Below are 16,447 nucleotides of genomic sequence, written 5' to 3' on the forward strand. Positions count from 1 at the left end.
TGACAACTGCATGTATGTGCTGGCAGCTGTAAACTCTGAGGCACTCCATTGAGCTGACTCCTCAGCCCTCTCTGGACGTTCAAAAAATGACGGACCATGGATTTTCTGTGGTGTCTGTTCTGGTGGCCACCATGATCGCAGATGTCCATCAATTTGTCACTGCCTGCCCTCAATGTGCCCTGTCTAATTCATCCAACCTGCAGCCCTCTGGGCTCCAGTGGTCCCTACCAATCCTTTGATGCCCATGGTCAACATTGCCATGGGATTTCATCATGGGCTTGCCACCTGCCAATGGGGCCACAGCGATCAAGACACTGTGATCTCCAAGGCGGCCCAGGTTCTCCCACAAGACTGGGGCCCACAACTCGTATCCCAATTTTGGTCAGCCATCTGTTCCCTCCTCTGCAGCTCAGTGAGTTTGTCTTCAGGCTCTCATCTGCAGACCAATGAACAGTCAGAGCCGATCAGCAAGCGTGGAAGTTTCTGTGCTACTACGCTGCCTCTAACCCTTACACTTGGAAGAAGAATCTCTTCTAGACTGAGCTGTCCCACAGTTTACACACCTCCTCTGCCATGTGTATGTCATCCTTTGAAGTGCTTCATGGCTACCAATCCCCATTGCCTTCTCAGTGGGAAACAACGGTGGAGATGCTGGCCCGCCAAGTTGCCTGAATGCTTGGAAAATGGCATGGAGGAGATTCCTAGCTGCCAATCACATCTAATGCTGCCAGGCCAATATACTCCAGCTGGGGACCATGCCTACCAACCTGAAATCTGCCCCATGCACAGACTACCACAAACTCTTGCCCCAGTTCATTGGTCCCTTCAAGTTTATCCACTACACTAATCCAGTTGCTTACCATCTCCAGCAGCCATCATCCCTGAGGATCACACCTACCTTCCACGTGTGCTGCCTGAAGCCCGTTGTCCATGGACCACTTAACCCACCAGAGTCTGCACCTCTGGAACCTAGGGTGGTGGAAGGTGATCCAATGTACACGGTTCACAGGTCGATGGATTCATGTCATTGTGGAAGGGGTGTGTAGTACCAGATTGACAAGGAAGGGTACAGCCTGGAGGAGAGGTCTTGGTTGCTGTCTAGTTTCATCTTGGATCCATCATTCTTCAAGGCGTCACACCAGACCCATCTGGATAAACATGTGCTGCCAGGTGCTGGCTGTAGGAGGGAGTGTTCTGTCAGGGCTGTACAGGCAGGTACCTCCCAGTCTCCACCCAGCTAACAGGAATCACTTGCAACTCATCACCTGAAGCCTATTTAAACCCAGCTCTCATCCATGATCCTTGTTCACTCATCGAAAAAGCCAGCCTCAACCAGTTGCTCCTAGCCTTTGGTTACCTTGTTATGTTAAGTATCTGATCTCTCTTGTTTTGTGGCCCTTTGTGGCTTGTTATTTTGCAGGTTATTATCTAAGTCATCGCTCACTGCTTAATAATCCCCACTGCTCTGTGTAGATAACCCTAATAGTTACAATCTGAAAAACAACCCCTTACTCCTACCTTCCAATTTATATTCTTTGACTAATCCTCAATCCATATCACTGTGTAACAATGACTGTGTACCCTAGAGCCATTGAGACTCAGTTTGGCTTATTAATTTTTGTGTGGCACCTTTGGGAATATTTGTAGAAGTATAAATATATCAGATCAACTGGTTTGCTGTTACCTATTCTACCAATAGTTCTTTTCAAAATACTCCAACATGTCACCACTGGTTTACATACTGATGTGAAATGTTTGCATGTCAAGCATATATTGCCTTGGAGCCAGTGGTTACAGATTTAGATTCCTGTGGTGTATCTACAATATAAGAGTGAAGATGGATACACATGAGGAATTAGTTTTATAGACAGCATGTAATCAGCAAAGGGTTGCACATTTATGCTCAAAGAATACCACATGTACATAACATTAAACTCATTAACTATTTTCTGCTTAAGTCTATGCAGTGTTTCATCTCCTCTTTCTACTATCCCTAACACCACTGGCATTTGTTTACATAATGGCATTGATAAAAACACAATAATCATCTTTCTTCTTCTGAATCAAAATCCTGGATAAAAAATAAAGTACAATTCTTCCCTTTATTGCACAAACTTGAGTATTCCTGAAATCAAAAGTAACTTGGACACCCCATGATAAGGGGATAAGAGTATTTATGTCTGTCATGCACTCTGAGGTCTGCAAATAAACCCCTCAGTCTGTATAATAATTGCTGGACATGTGTTGATCTTCTAAAAATGTAAGATTGTTTTCCTAGACAATGTTTTCAGTAACTTTACAGACAAATTAAGTGACTTTGAGAACAATGTGCTTTTTCCCCATTTTATTCAAACACTATTTGTTGTAAACGCAACAGAACGAGCAAGAAAGCTGTCGACTGAAAACCGAAAGGAAACTGGTCAGGTAAGGGAGAGTTTGCTTAATTGCCAAGTTTCCTTATTTGAGGAATGGATCAAAAAGGTCTTGAAACAGTTAAAGAAAAATTGTGGATCAGACACCTTAATTGCCTTTCCTACTCAACCTATTCCGATACAAAAACTAATCAAAAGGTTAATATTTCTGCAGCTTTCACAACACCTTGTAAATAACGAACCTGTGAAATTTCTGCCAAATGACTCACAAGAATATGATGCATATCTTTGTCAATGATAGTTTGCTTTACCATTGATATCAGCTGTTGATATCCATACTCAGCTGCTTACATACCACTGCGATATGTGCGCATGCTCATAACAAAAATAACTCCTTGTTAACTTATGGAATCTTCACTAGGCTTACAGAACTCTGAGAAGATAACCGAATCCTCTTATTCCTAACACACAATAACAAATACCTACTAAAAGCACCAAAGGAGTTGAATGACTTCAGACCTGTTGCCTTGACGTCGCACGTGATGAAGACCATGGAGCGGCTGATAATACAGAATCTGAGGCCACAAACCAGGCACGCCCAGGATCCTCTTCAGTTTGCGTATAAGGAGAAGGTGGGAGTGGAGGATGCTATCACGTATTTGCTGCACAAATCACTCTCTCACCTAGAGGGGGTCAGTTGTGCTCTGAGGATTACATTCCTTGACTTCTCTAGTGCCTTTAACACCATCCAGCCCAAGATCTTAAGGCACAAACTAACGGAGATGGGAGTAGACTCTCACATGGTGGATTGGATAGTGGACTACTTGACAGATAGACCTCAGTATGTGCGGTTGGGAGACTGTAGGTCTGACACAGTGGTCAGCAGCACAGGGGTGCCGCAGGGAACCGTACTCTCTCCGGTCCTGTTCACCCTGCACACATCAGACTTCCAATATAACTCGGAGTCCTGCCATGTGCAGAAGTTCGCTGATGACACGGCCATAGTGGGGTGTGTCAGGAATGGACAGGAGGAGGAGTATAGGAAACTGATACAGGACTTTGTGATATGGTGCAACTCAAACTACCTGCGTCTCAATATCACCAAGACCAAGGAGATGGTGGTGGACTTTAGGAGATCTAGGCCTCATATGGAGCCAGTGATCATTAATGGAGAATGTGTGGAGCAGGTTAAGACCTACAAGTATCTGGGAGTACAGTTAGACGAGAAGCTAGACTGGACTGCCAACACAGATGCCTTGTGCAGGAAGGCACAGAGTCGACTGTACTTCCTAAGAAGGTTGGCGTCATTCAATGTCTGTAGTGAGATGCTGAAGATGTTCTATAGGTCAGTTGTGGAGAGCGCCCTCTTCTTTGTGGTGGCGTGTTGGGGAGGAAGCATTAAGAAGAGGGACGCCTCACGTCTTAATAAGCTGGTAAGGAAGGCGGGCTCTGTCGTGGGCAAAGTACTGGAGAGTTTAACATCGGTAGCTGAGCGAAGGGCGCTGAGTAGGCTACGGTCAATTATGGATAACTCTGAACATCCTCTACATAGCACCATCCAGAGACAGAGAAGCAGTTTCAGCGACAGGTTACTATCGATGCAATGCTCCTCAGACAGGATGAAGAGGTCAATACTCCCCAATGCCATTAGGCTTTACAATTCTACCGCCAGGACTTAAGAACTTTTTAAAAGCTATTATTAATGCTTTTTGAGATAGTGATTTAGATGCATATCATATTTTTTACTGAGTTAAGTATTGTATGTAATTAGTTTTGCTACAACAAGTGTATGGGACATTGGAAAAAAGTTGAATTTCCCCATGGGGATGAATAAAGTATCTATCTATCTATCTATATATTATTATTTACTACAAAGTATATTCAAAAACAAATAGATTTGTTTTTGAACCTATTGTATATTCAGAATCTCATTAAAAAAATTTTTTACACTTGAGGAGACTCAGCATAAGACTCAACAGACATAATGACATGTTGTGAACCTGGAATTCTGTTTCTCTCTCCACAGATGCTGCCTGGTCTGCTAAACATATCCAGTATTTGGTGTTTCTATTTTGTCACATTAGCTGTGTTGAGAGGTTGCATAGCAAACTTTGAAGAGAGCTTTGTTAAAATTCAAGTTAACTTTGCTACTCGTCCTTCAAAATCTGCAGGTGTCACTGTTAACTGTAGTTTGTTATTTTCCACGGATAAATCACCACGGCTCTTGCTTATGCTGCACTACAACTGAACTCAGAGGGGAACCACAAAGAGTCTCAGGAACAGAAACAAGTTGCTCTTCACCTGGAGCTGCATAGAGAGAGCTTGTAGGGGAAAATGCCTCTTGTTACACATATAGAGGCGGCAATGTTTCTTGATGTGTCTGACAGTGTCCATGAATGCATAAGCACCAAGAAATGATGGCAGATATTTGAGATTTGTGTTGCTGCATGACCTTGGGCCCATGCTTTACTGATAGTTGTCAATGTCACTATTGGCCTCAGCTTCTTTGCCTCAAAATCTTTCCAGGTCTCCAATGAGGGTAGTTTCAGATTCTGTCAGTCTCTAACATAGCTAATTTGTTGTTCAGTAATGTAAACTTTGCTACCATTGAGAACACTATGTATGTGAAGCCATCCAGACATTCACAGATGATCTATGAGTGTTCATCAAATGACATGTCGGAACAGGAATGGATTTAAGAATTGAAATGGTTGTCCACTGGGAAATTCCACTTTTTGCGGATGCATGTTGGGCTTTGGACTCCTCTTCCCACGATGAGGGCACTTTCAGATTGGAGGAGCAACACAACATATTCCATTTAGGTAGCCTCCAACCTGATGCACGAACACCGATTTCTCTGGTAAACCCCCCACCACCCCATTCATTTTCTCACGCTGGCCTCGTCTTTTTTCCTCATCTGTCTATCACTTCTCCAGTGCCTCTATTCCATCCCTTTCTCCCACTATCAGATTCCTTCTTCTCCAGCCTTTACCATTTCCACCACCCAGCCTTTAACTTCATCCTCCCTTCCCCACCCATCTGGCTTCATCTGTAACTTTCTAGCCTGTCTTCGCCACCTGCTCCCACCTTTTTATTCTGGCTTCTTCCCCCCCTTTCTTTCCACTTCTGATGAAGGGTTTTGACCAGAAATGTTGACTGTTTAATCACTTCCACAGATGCTACCTTACCTGCTGAGTTCCGTCAGCATTTTGTGTGTGTTGATTTGGATTTCCAGCATCTGCAGTATCTCTTGTGTTATTGAAAGCAAAGTGCCTAGATGAAACAGAATTCTGCCAGCAGTAGCTGAGAGACCTCCTTCTCACCATCTCTAATGGCAAAGCACTTGTCCTGTTGGTTACTTCCAGGGCTACATAGAATACTGATAGGAGTTTTTCAATGGCAAGAAGGTCCCTGATCTGAGTACTCATCTTCCTTTCCCTGCAGACGAACCATTGAGTGACAGCATGTGTTGAATAGTTTACGGAGAATACTTTTTGACGTTCCACAGTAATGAACTTGAATAGCATAGCTGTTCAGAGGGTGACCAAGAAAGAATGAAAATAAAAGAATGTGTGCTCTGTATGTATGCAGTATATACATGGACGAACAAGAATGAACTTAAGAACACAAGGTGAGGTTTTGGAATACACACACAATGACAAAATTGAATGTGCCACCTTGCTCTATTCTCTTGATCTGTTAAAATTATTAAGCTATATGTGAGGCTGAACTTAGTTAAGGGTAACCAAGCAGAGACATCATTTTCTGCAACCATCTCCAAAAACACAATTTTGTGATGCTAGTAACTTTCCCCACCAATGCCATGACTCACAGCTCTTCAACTTAATCCCATGAAATGAAGGCCAACACATCTCAGCCTTCTTAATCAAACTATGAGCTTGTGTGGCAACTTTGAGAGATTTGTAGACATGGACCCCAAAATCCTTCTGTTCTTCTACACCATCCATAACCCTGAATTCTGCCTTGAACTTTGACCTTTAAAGTGTATTCCTTCACACTTTTCTGGGTTAACCTCCATCTGTCACTTCTCAGTCCAGCTTTGCATTCTATCAATGTTATGTTGTAACCTACAACAGCCCTTCACTCTATCCATAACTCCACCAACCTTTGAGTCATCTGCAAACTTATTAAAACATCTTTTCACTTCTTCATCCGAGTTATTTATAAATATCACAAAGAGCAGGGGTCCCTGAACAGATCTTTGCAGAAAACCAATGGTCACAGATCCCTTTGCAGGATCTGCTCTATCTGCCATCACTTGCCTTCTATGGGCAGGCTAATTCTGAATCCACACAGCGTTCCACGCCTACTGCCTTTCTGAATAAGCCTACAAGGGGAACCTCGTCATGTGCCTTCCTAAAATCTATATCCACTGCTTTGCCTTCATCGATTTATCTTTGTCACTTCCTCAAGGAATTCAATAAGGCTCATGAGGCATGAGTTGTCTGGCACAAAGCCATGTTGACTACCCTAATCAGACTACGCTTCTCCGAATGCTCATAAATCCTGTCTAAGAATCCTCTCCAATAGTTTGACCACCATTGATATAAGACTCACTGGTCTGTAATTCCCAGGATTATCCCTATTACCTTTCTTGCACAAAGGAATAACATTTGCCTCCCTTAAATCTTCTAGTACTACTCCTGTGGCCAGTGAGGATTCAAAGGGTTATGGTATAGCCTCCTTGTCTCTATTCATTGTAACTGTATTTTTTCTCTGCAAAAGTGGAAAGATACAGAAAGAAGACTTAACCATATAACATTGGGGCAGAATCAGGCTACTCAGCCTATCGAACCTGCTCTGCCACTCAATTATGTCAATTTCATTTTTCTTCTCAACCTCATTTTCATACTTTTCCCCCCAACCTTTGACACCCTCACTAACCAAGGACCTGACAACCAGCTCTTTAAATATACACAATGACTTGGTCTCCACAGCTGTTTGTGGCAATGAATTCTACAGTTTCACCAACCTCTGGCTAAAGGAATTGCTTCTCATCTCTTTCTACAGGAATGACCTTCTATTCTGAGCTTTTACATTTGGTCCAAGGCTCTACCATTATTGGAAACATTCTCATCATGTCAACTCTATCTACCCTGAGAAAATTCCTCTCTAAAACACATAGAGATGAAAAAAATCTGCAAGTCATGGTAGAACCATAAAATGTAACATATTTCCAGTGATTAATTAAATTTAAAAAAATTTGATAAATAAATATGAATAAAAACAATTGGATCAATGATAATCCACAGTAATGGCACAGTGTACTCTTGGGCTTGGTTCTCTGGTTACTGTATGACTGTATCTCTGTCAGAAATCTTTCCCTGCACACTCATGGGAGTAAAATTCATTAAAATGCACTGTCCAGGTTTACAAATAAAACAAAATATAAAACTGAAGAAATGAAGAAGGAATGGAGAGTAACTGTAACACAGTAAACCAGGACAGCAAATCCTCAGGACACCTGTGGTTGGAAAGAGAAATTTCACTTGAAAAATTTGTAACAGTTAGTGTTTGCAACTCCTGATTACCTACCACAGCCAGTTAAATAAACGTCCTAGTAACATAGCTTGTTTCTCTGTATGTATGGATATACTGGATTACCTTAGCACTGTACATAGTGCTAAGGATACTGTATTGGATCCTAATTGGTCTTTCTTCCTTTTAGGTTAATAGATGGAAAATTGGGTGGATTCACTCTTAAAGGGTGTTTCCCTGCTAATCTTCAGTTATATGTATGTTCCAGATGATCTGCAATAGTTTGGTCCAATTAAGAAAACTCAGCATATTCCATCTGTCGCAACAACTCTTAGACTTAAGAACATGTCCTTGCATTCCACCTTCAGACATTTACTTTTGTGTGTTTGAATAAGTTTTGGAAAAGTACTGTAAAATTTAATCCAAATTTGTTTGCAAAGAGAGTGCAGAGAGGTTCAACTTGGGTGTTCCAAGCAAATTCGTCTCTCCTGGGATGTAACTGATTTGCCACCAGCCCTGTGAAGTGTCAAGGCCCTTCAAAAATGCATATCATCTTCAACAACTTGGGGAAATCCCTGATCAAAATGGAGAAGGAGCGTTCAGATTGGCATTGAGCATTTTGCATCTATATAACAGGAGCACCCAAATACCATTGCAGAAAGAGCTCTCAGTACCTCCCAAACTACCCCCACCCCCACCCCCACCAATCACCTTCTGTTCCACCTGCGTCACAGTTTGCAAGTAACAGATCAGCCTCCTCTACCACCTCAGAACCCACAGACTGGAGTAGAAGCAAGCCATAATGCGCACCTGTCTGCAGGTGGCATATCGTATGTGCACAAACGCTGTGCAGTTCACAGTGAGTTCTAATTGTTTCTCTGTACAGAAAACAGCAGACGCAAGTGAAATATGAACATCTAGATTTGCATAACGATGTAAACATTAAGACTGATCAACGTAAAGATTTTCATTTGCATCTGTGGGCTTATGCATGCAATATTTCAGACTGATGCTTTACATCACTTAATTGATTTATAAATGTCAAAATGTACATAATAAGTCTGTTTGTAGAAATTCCAACATTTTTGTTGTAAGATCAAAAAGCATGCAGCATAAATGAGAGATGATAGTGAATTCTGATAACTTTTGATGTGCAGGAAAATGTCAATAACTAATCATCACATGTCCACTTCCTGTTAAAGCAAGTGCAAATGAATGATAAACTCTCTGAAATGCAGTTTGCTGCCGCTTTACCACAAGTTCTAAATATTTTACAACACAGTCTGCAACACAGCATGTCGTTTTTGTTTTGCAATTGTGCTCTCATATAATACGGGACTAACTTCTTCATCAGAATCTCATGCCTTTAAATTAAATGTTCTTGAAAATTTATTAGAAGGGAACATAACAATGGAAAATAAGAATTGCTAATTTAGTATCACCTTAATGTTATTATGAAATCATGAATAAATTATGTAACCTGTTTACTGCACATTATTATTTGGAAATCACCTTACCACAGAGTTTGTTGTCTCTTCTAATTATACTCCAATGCATTTAAGGTGAAGCTGTTTCAACATTTTTTCTTTCTAAATTTCTTCACCATAGTTACAAAAGGCCAAGCACGGTGTAGCATGTTCTGTTATTTGATAACATCATGGCTGAACCAAACTTGGCCACAACTGCAATTTCCTCATGACATTCATTACTTTTCATTCCCTTCTTGTTCAAGAACTTGTCTAACTCAGCTTTGAATATACTTAATGATCCAGCAGCCACAGCACTCTGTGGTAGAGAAATCCAATGATTCACAACCATTTGAGAGAAGAAATTCTTCCTTATTTGTCTTAATTTGAACCCTCATCCTGAGATTATGTCACTAATTTTTACAATTCCCTGTCAGAGGAAAACATCCTCAGTGAATCCTGTTATGTTCTTTCTTATATGTTTGAATGAAACAATCACTCATTCTCTTAAATATCAAAAGCATTGGTGCATTCTGTATAATCTTTCTATGGTTAAACTCTTCACTCCAGGAACTGATTTCCACCAGCACTAGTAAAACGCATTGAGTCACTGACCTTAGCTACTCTGATAAACCTGTGACTTCTACTTTTGGACCCAGAAGAATATGCAAATTGGTGCATGAGGGAATAGTGCCTGTAGATACCCCTCCACCAAATCATGCACCTTCCTTTCTTGAAATTCTATCACTATTCCTTCATTGCTTTGAGGTTAAATCCTGGCACTCTCTGCCCATCAATACTATATACCTCCTATTGGACATTGGTAATGTAGAATACTGCAAGTCGTGGCTGACGGTGGGGGAGGTACGTTGCCTCAGTTGCTGTGTGGACAAGGCCCTCCTGGTTAAATGACAATTAAACTCCAACTTGAGATGGATTGCAGTAGCTCACCACCACCTTCTCAAGGGCAATTACAGTCAGCAACAAAAATTAGCTTTTCTATAAATGAAAAATAAAAGTGTCATCAGCCATGCTACAATGCCTCAATAGTATCCTTATATACAGATAACAAAACTAAGCAGCACTCCAGGTGTGGTCTTACCAAAGCTTTGCATAGCTTCCTTACTCTTATGTTCAACCCTTTCAACAAAGGAAAATATTAATTAATTATTTACATGCTGTATCTTTGTGCTATCTTTCTGCTTGCTTTCTTGTCCAAGGACATTCAGACCCTTTGAACACAAACAACTAGTCTTGCATCCTGAACTATTTACTGCAGATCACCAAGCATCTGTCTATGGAACACCATCATAAAGAGTTCAGATATAATGTCTGTCTCTCGAAGTTCAGAGCTACGTGTGTGCCATTTGGGTTGACAGAAAATAATTTTCTTGTGTGGAAAAGCGACTAGTGTAAAAGGTACTTTTATAATCTCACCTTGATTCTTTCAATACCAGCTTCAATCCTCAATTGTTCCACCATTTTCCTTGCCTGAGCTATGTTGTTTGTTGACATTGTTGCTGCTTATTTAGCAAGTCAATTTTCTGGATAAAGAAAAACAAATAATATCATAAAAATTTAAAAAACGTGATAAAATATGGTATCATTAAAGTTATAGATTTTTTCCAGAGAGCCAGAAGATAACTTGCCACAGAAAATAATAGTAATAGAAGTCCTGTATGGTTTGAAACTTCCACTTAGCCACTTCAGGTAACCATAATCAGTGATTTTGCTTTGTTTGAAAAAGAATGCACGAAGATGTGTGAGAAAAACAGGTTTACCCCAAATGTAAATGCTCCTATACTTATACATACTTGACTAATATATATGCAAAATGATGCTGGGATCAGATGAATGTCCATCTTGAGAAGATGGGAGAAAATTAGAGATACACATCATTCAAAAATATTTCTGTTCTTGTGATTCCGAAAAATAGGTTTTCTGGAAGGAACTCTTCAACGCTGTGGAAGACAGGTCTCACTGTAAGTAACACAACTGTCAAGGAAGAGGGAATGGAACAAATTCATTAGCTTGTATTAGTCTGGACTGTGTAATTTTTTTGCTGCCATCAAGCTGTATTGTTTAAAAATCTTCTGCAAACAAAGAACTAACTTTAAAAAAAATTTCACAATCTATCAGAAAAGTATCTGAACAACTTCGGTGCAATAATTAATAAGTAATTATGATTTCATAAATTCCTTTCTATTATAATATTTTCAGAAGTCAGGTAATTGTATATGAGAAAGAAACAAAAAATATGACAAGGTGAAATGTAGCATAAAAAGTTTAAGAGGAAATACATACAACATCAATACCAATTGCAACTGAATGATAATTGGCTGTACTCTATTGGAAAGAGAATCAACAAGCAGTCTTACTGATCAGAGTGCATTGCACTTCATTTGTACTTACAATTTATCTGATTGAATCAATGACTTAATTTTACCAGATTTACTGCACGATTTGCATAAGTTTTACAAGATAAAAAACTTAATGGCTTTGGAAGAGATCCAGGTCCTAAATTAATAGGATCTGGGTGCCCTTCTACACTAATCACTGAAAGTTAACATATGCTGCAGCAAGACAATTATTAGGAAGGCAGATGATAATGTTAGCCTTTATTCCAAGATGATTTGAATACAAGACTGGAGATGCCTTGCTCCGATTGTACAGGTCTCTGATAAAGCTGTATCTCGATTACATGAACAAAGCTGGTTTTCATAACTAAGGAAGGAAACTTAGGTAACTTTGGAATCCTGGCATAGATTTGCATAAGGAGAGGTTAGATAGACTTGGCAAAACTCCATTGAGTTTAAAAGAGTGAGAGATGACCATATCGAAACATGCAAAATTCACAAGCTTAATAATATATCAGGCATGAGGGGCCAATTTGTCAAATACTGCTTTGATTTCTTCTTCTTAAGCAAGAGGACCAGGAACTGATAAAGCTGAAAGTCGATGGAAGCAACTATAATCATTTTTCATCTTTGTTTCTTGGCAGATTTATTCACCTGAATAAAATCTATTCAAATGTAAGTATTTACAGATAAACAGAATGGTAGGGTGGGAAAACCCTGCCATTCTGTAAACAGTGTGGAAATGAGTGAATTTTTGCAAGTGGTCTCAAAACATTAATAAAATCAGAAAGAACTGAATGAGTTCATTAGTTAGTGTCAATTCAGAAGAATGGCTTCACACTGTGGAGATCTTCACACTGTGGAGATTAAGATCTGTTTGTAAAGGAAGTGAGAGAACCAGCTGCAGAACCCCATAGTTGTCATGTATGCAGGTAGCCTCTCTCAGCAGTGGTGAAGGGACTCATTTACCACTCCGATAACCCAACAGATTAGATCGAAAGCCTGTTGTAGAACCTGCCTGACTTCTGTTCAGATGATTCTATGACAAAATGAAGTCATTAATATACAGAAATCCTTGACATACAATCAATGTATATAAATTAACCATATAACCATTACAGCATGGAAACAGGCCATCTCGGCCCTTCTAGTCCGTGCCGAATGCTTACTCTCACCTAGTCCCACCTACCTGCACTCAGCCCATAACCCTCCATTCCTTTCCTGTCCATATACCTATCCAATTTTTTTTGTGACAAAATCGAACCTGCCTCTACCACTTCTACTGGAAGCTTGTTCCACACAGCTACCACTCTCTGAATAAAGAAGTTCCCCCTTGTGTTACCCCTAAACTTTTGCCCCTTAACTCTCAACTCATGTCCTCTTGTTTGAATCTCCCCTACTCTCAATGGAAAAAGCCTATCGACGTCAACTCTATCTATCCCCCTCATAATTTTAAATACCTCTATCAAGTCCCCCCTCAACCTTCTATGCTCCAAAAAATAAAGACCTAACTTGTTCAACCTTTCTCTGTAACTTGGGTGCTGAAACCCAGGTAACATTCTAGTAAATCTCTTCTGTACTCTCTCTATTTTGTTGACATCTTTCCTATAATTCGGTGACCATTATCTTGTATTTATATTTATTGTGTTTTTTAAAATGATTGCATTATCTTTTGTGTTTTTTGTATTGCATTGGATCCGGAGTAATAATTATTTCATTCTCCTTACACTTGTGTACAGGAAATGACATTAAACAATCTTGAATCTTGAAACTTGTATCATCCATCTCTTCACAATTATTGTCAAGAAATATTAATAGACAAAACCTTAAACATGTACCTTGATAGAAACACTGACATTTTACGCTACCAAATCTCTCACGTCATAAAATTAATTCTTAATTTGCGTACGTTAAGCTCTTTGTGTTTGAAGTGTGATGTGAATCATATAGAAATGCCAATGCTGACTGTACTATTCTTTCCAGGCACTGTCAAAAAGAGTTTTTGTATCAGCCTCTTCTGAAAAAAAAATTTCTCCAGTGGTTTCTGGGGCTTAAATATAGCACAATCTATTTTATAACACTTCTCTGATTTACAGCAATATATAGTTCATCTTAATGAATATAAATAAGTAAAATAGTGCAATGAAATGATTAATTTTATATTAATTATGTATCACAGACTGTAACTGTCTTCAAATTGCAGTATTGATGTCATCGTTGGCCTGCAAATAATTAAATTAATCAAGTAGCACACAGCTGCCAAATTGAATGGTCAATTTTTGAAGCTTTCAGGCCTGAAACCATACTGTAAAGAGTTAGCAAAGGGGTCGTCATGGATGTTGCCCATACAGAACTTAAAAAAAACATTTGCCAAAATATCACATAAATCATTAATTTCCTAAATTGAAACTTAGAGAAAAGGAGGTTTATTTTTAATAAACCAATGGCAAATAATTATTTTGCAGAGAGAAGGATATGGTTGTGTTTCTGAAGAATAAGCGCAAGTAGCAATTCTTTTTGACATAAATAGAAATGATCTGGATATTGGAAAAAGATTTGCTAATGACACTGAATATGGAGGTGTGGCAAACAGCTCCATGAGGACAATTTGCTATGACAGGTCACGGAAAGTTATAGTAGATTGAATTTAAAAGAGAAGTGCTGGTGATGCATTTTGGTAGAAGGAAAGAGGAAATATAGACAATGTCAAGAGTCATAATGAGTGAATGGATGGATTTGGATGTTCAAGTGCATGGATCCTTGAAGGGCTCAGGACCTGCAGAGAAAGTCATTATAGGAAAACATGTGGGATCTTGGGCTTCACAGATGCAGGCATCTGCATTGAAAGGGCACAGCTTTAAGATGAGAGGAGTGCAAAAGCAGAATAATTATGCTGAACAAGAATCATTGAGTTCATGAACAAAAGTCATTGAGTTCATGGCAACTGACGAAGAGCTGCCCAGTTTAATTCCATTTTCCAGCACCAGAGCTCTAGTCCTGTAGCTCACAGCTCTTCAAGGATATAAGCAAGTGTGAATTGTGTTGCTGTCTTTACCATCCTGCAGACTGTTTGTTCCAAACCATTACCACCCTCAATGCCAGAGGATATTTCCTCATTTCGCCTCTAATCCTTGTATCAATTACTTGAAATCTATACCTCCTGTTTTTTTAAAAACTCATCCATTAAGGGAAATAGATACCGGTACTTATTTACTCTGTCTAGGCCCCTCAAACGTTACACATCTTAGGTCTCTAATTCTTCTGAGTTCAACAAAAACAACCCCAGTTTATCCAATCAATCCTCATAATTACAATTTTCCAGTCCCAGCAAAAGATGTGTAAATTTTATCTGCATCCTCTCCAGTGCAACCATAATGCTCCTGTGATGTCAGGATCAGAAATAAATAAAACAGTCAACTTTTATTAAACTCTGGTTAGGCATAACTCGAATACAATGTCCAGGTCCGGAAACCACTGTCAAGAAGAGGATGAACACACATGAGAGGTTGCATAGGAGATTAACAAGAATGATTTCAAGGATGAGGAATCCTGGTTACAATGTTAGGGCTGTTTCCCCTGGAGTTATTTTTTCGGGGCGGGGGGGGTTGTGATTAGATAGAGGTGTCCAACATTATAACAGGTTGAGATATGGTTGTCAGGAAAAAAACTAATCCTATTAGTTGATGGTACAAGGGCTGGAGGATCTGTTTAAAACTCTGGTGATGGGATATGGGAGATGTGGATTTTTTTTTAGCATTGTTTAAGTAGCATAAGTCTGCCTTTGAAAATGGAGGTAATCAATGATTTCTGAAGGAAATTGGAGAGAAATAAACTTGGGATTGACAGACCTGATGTTACTGAGGGCTGGTGCGACTGAGTAGGCCATAATAGAGTACTGCATCTAGTTTAGGACAACAGATGTAGAAATGATATGATATAATGTCTGACTTTTTATGCCCAGTCAAAGCAATATATAGTTTCTGAGATTCTCTGGCCAAATGTTAATGCCGAACCCCAGCTAAGATCTGACCAAGGCTGATACAGATGAAATATTTCCTCACTTTTGATTTTAATGGTTTGTTCCTGTGGTTACTATAACCACCAGGAGCTACCAATTCCTCACCATTCTGAAAATATTCCAATTGTCATTTTTGGATTCAAGGTGAATGATCCTACAGTACTCACAACGAACTTCATGGTGTACTAAATGTAGTTGAGAGGAAGTAATTTGAAAATCAACATATGCACCTGAAGTGGAGGCAGATCAAAGAACAGGAAAGGAAGGCAGCAAAATGACAACACATATGCCAGGGCAACTGTATATATGTTAGATAAGAAGCTGAATATATACTTCTCACTTCTGCAACGAGATCACTTCTGCAATTAAATTATCAGACTAACTGCTCTGTAGGTTTTGACTAGTGGAAAACAGAGAGTAACCAATAATGCTGTAGTTAGTTATAACTCATTTGCCACTGACTTACAGTAATAGAGAAAATCAGAAAATTTAGAAAGCACATAACTGGCCAGAAAGCATCTCACCTGAGAGAAATATGGCAAGTATTGTTTTCAGGTCAGTGAACTTTTATCAGACTCTCTTGATAAAACACTGTGAACTACAGGTTTTTATTTCACTACAGATTTCACAGCATAATCTAACTGGCACATCAGCATGTCTAATGTTGTGGAAGGGAGTGCTGAATAGCTAGTGGTGCATTTTTTTCTGGTCAATATCGTTCTAACACACATACGA

General features: G+C 39.6%; 1 protein-coding gene across 2 annotated transcripts in view; it reads right to left on the reverse strand.

The window, feature by feature from the left end:
• LOC140741550 (guanine nucleotide-binding protein G(I)/G(S)/G(O) subunit gamma-7-like) overlaps positions 1-16,447 on the reverse strand; it is a 256,838-nt gene that overhangs the window by 20,640 nt on the left and 219,751 nt on the right. For both annotated transcript variants that reach the window (XM_073071860.1, XM_073071853.1), the window contains one exon: positions 10,775-10,881. In XM_073071860.1, coding sequence (XP_072927961.1) covers positions 10,775-10,852 — 78 coding nt within the window. In that variant the 5' untranslated portion in view covers positions 10,853-10,881. The remainder of the gene's footprint in view (positions 1-10,774; positions 10,882-16,447) is intronic.

This window comes from Hemitrygon akajei, chromosome 2 (genome assembly GCF_048418815.1).
Source record: "Hemitrygon akajei chromosome 2, sHemAka1.3, whole genome shotgun sequence".
In the NCBI taxonomy this organism is placed as follows: Eukaryota; Metazoa; Chordata; class Chondrichthyes; order Myliobatiformes; family Dasyatidae; genus Hemitrygon; species Hemitrygon akajei.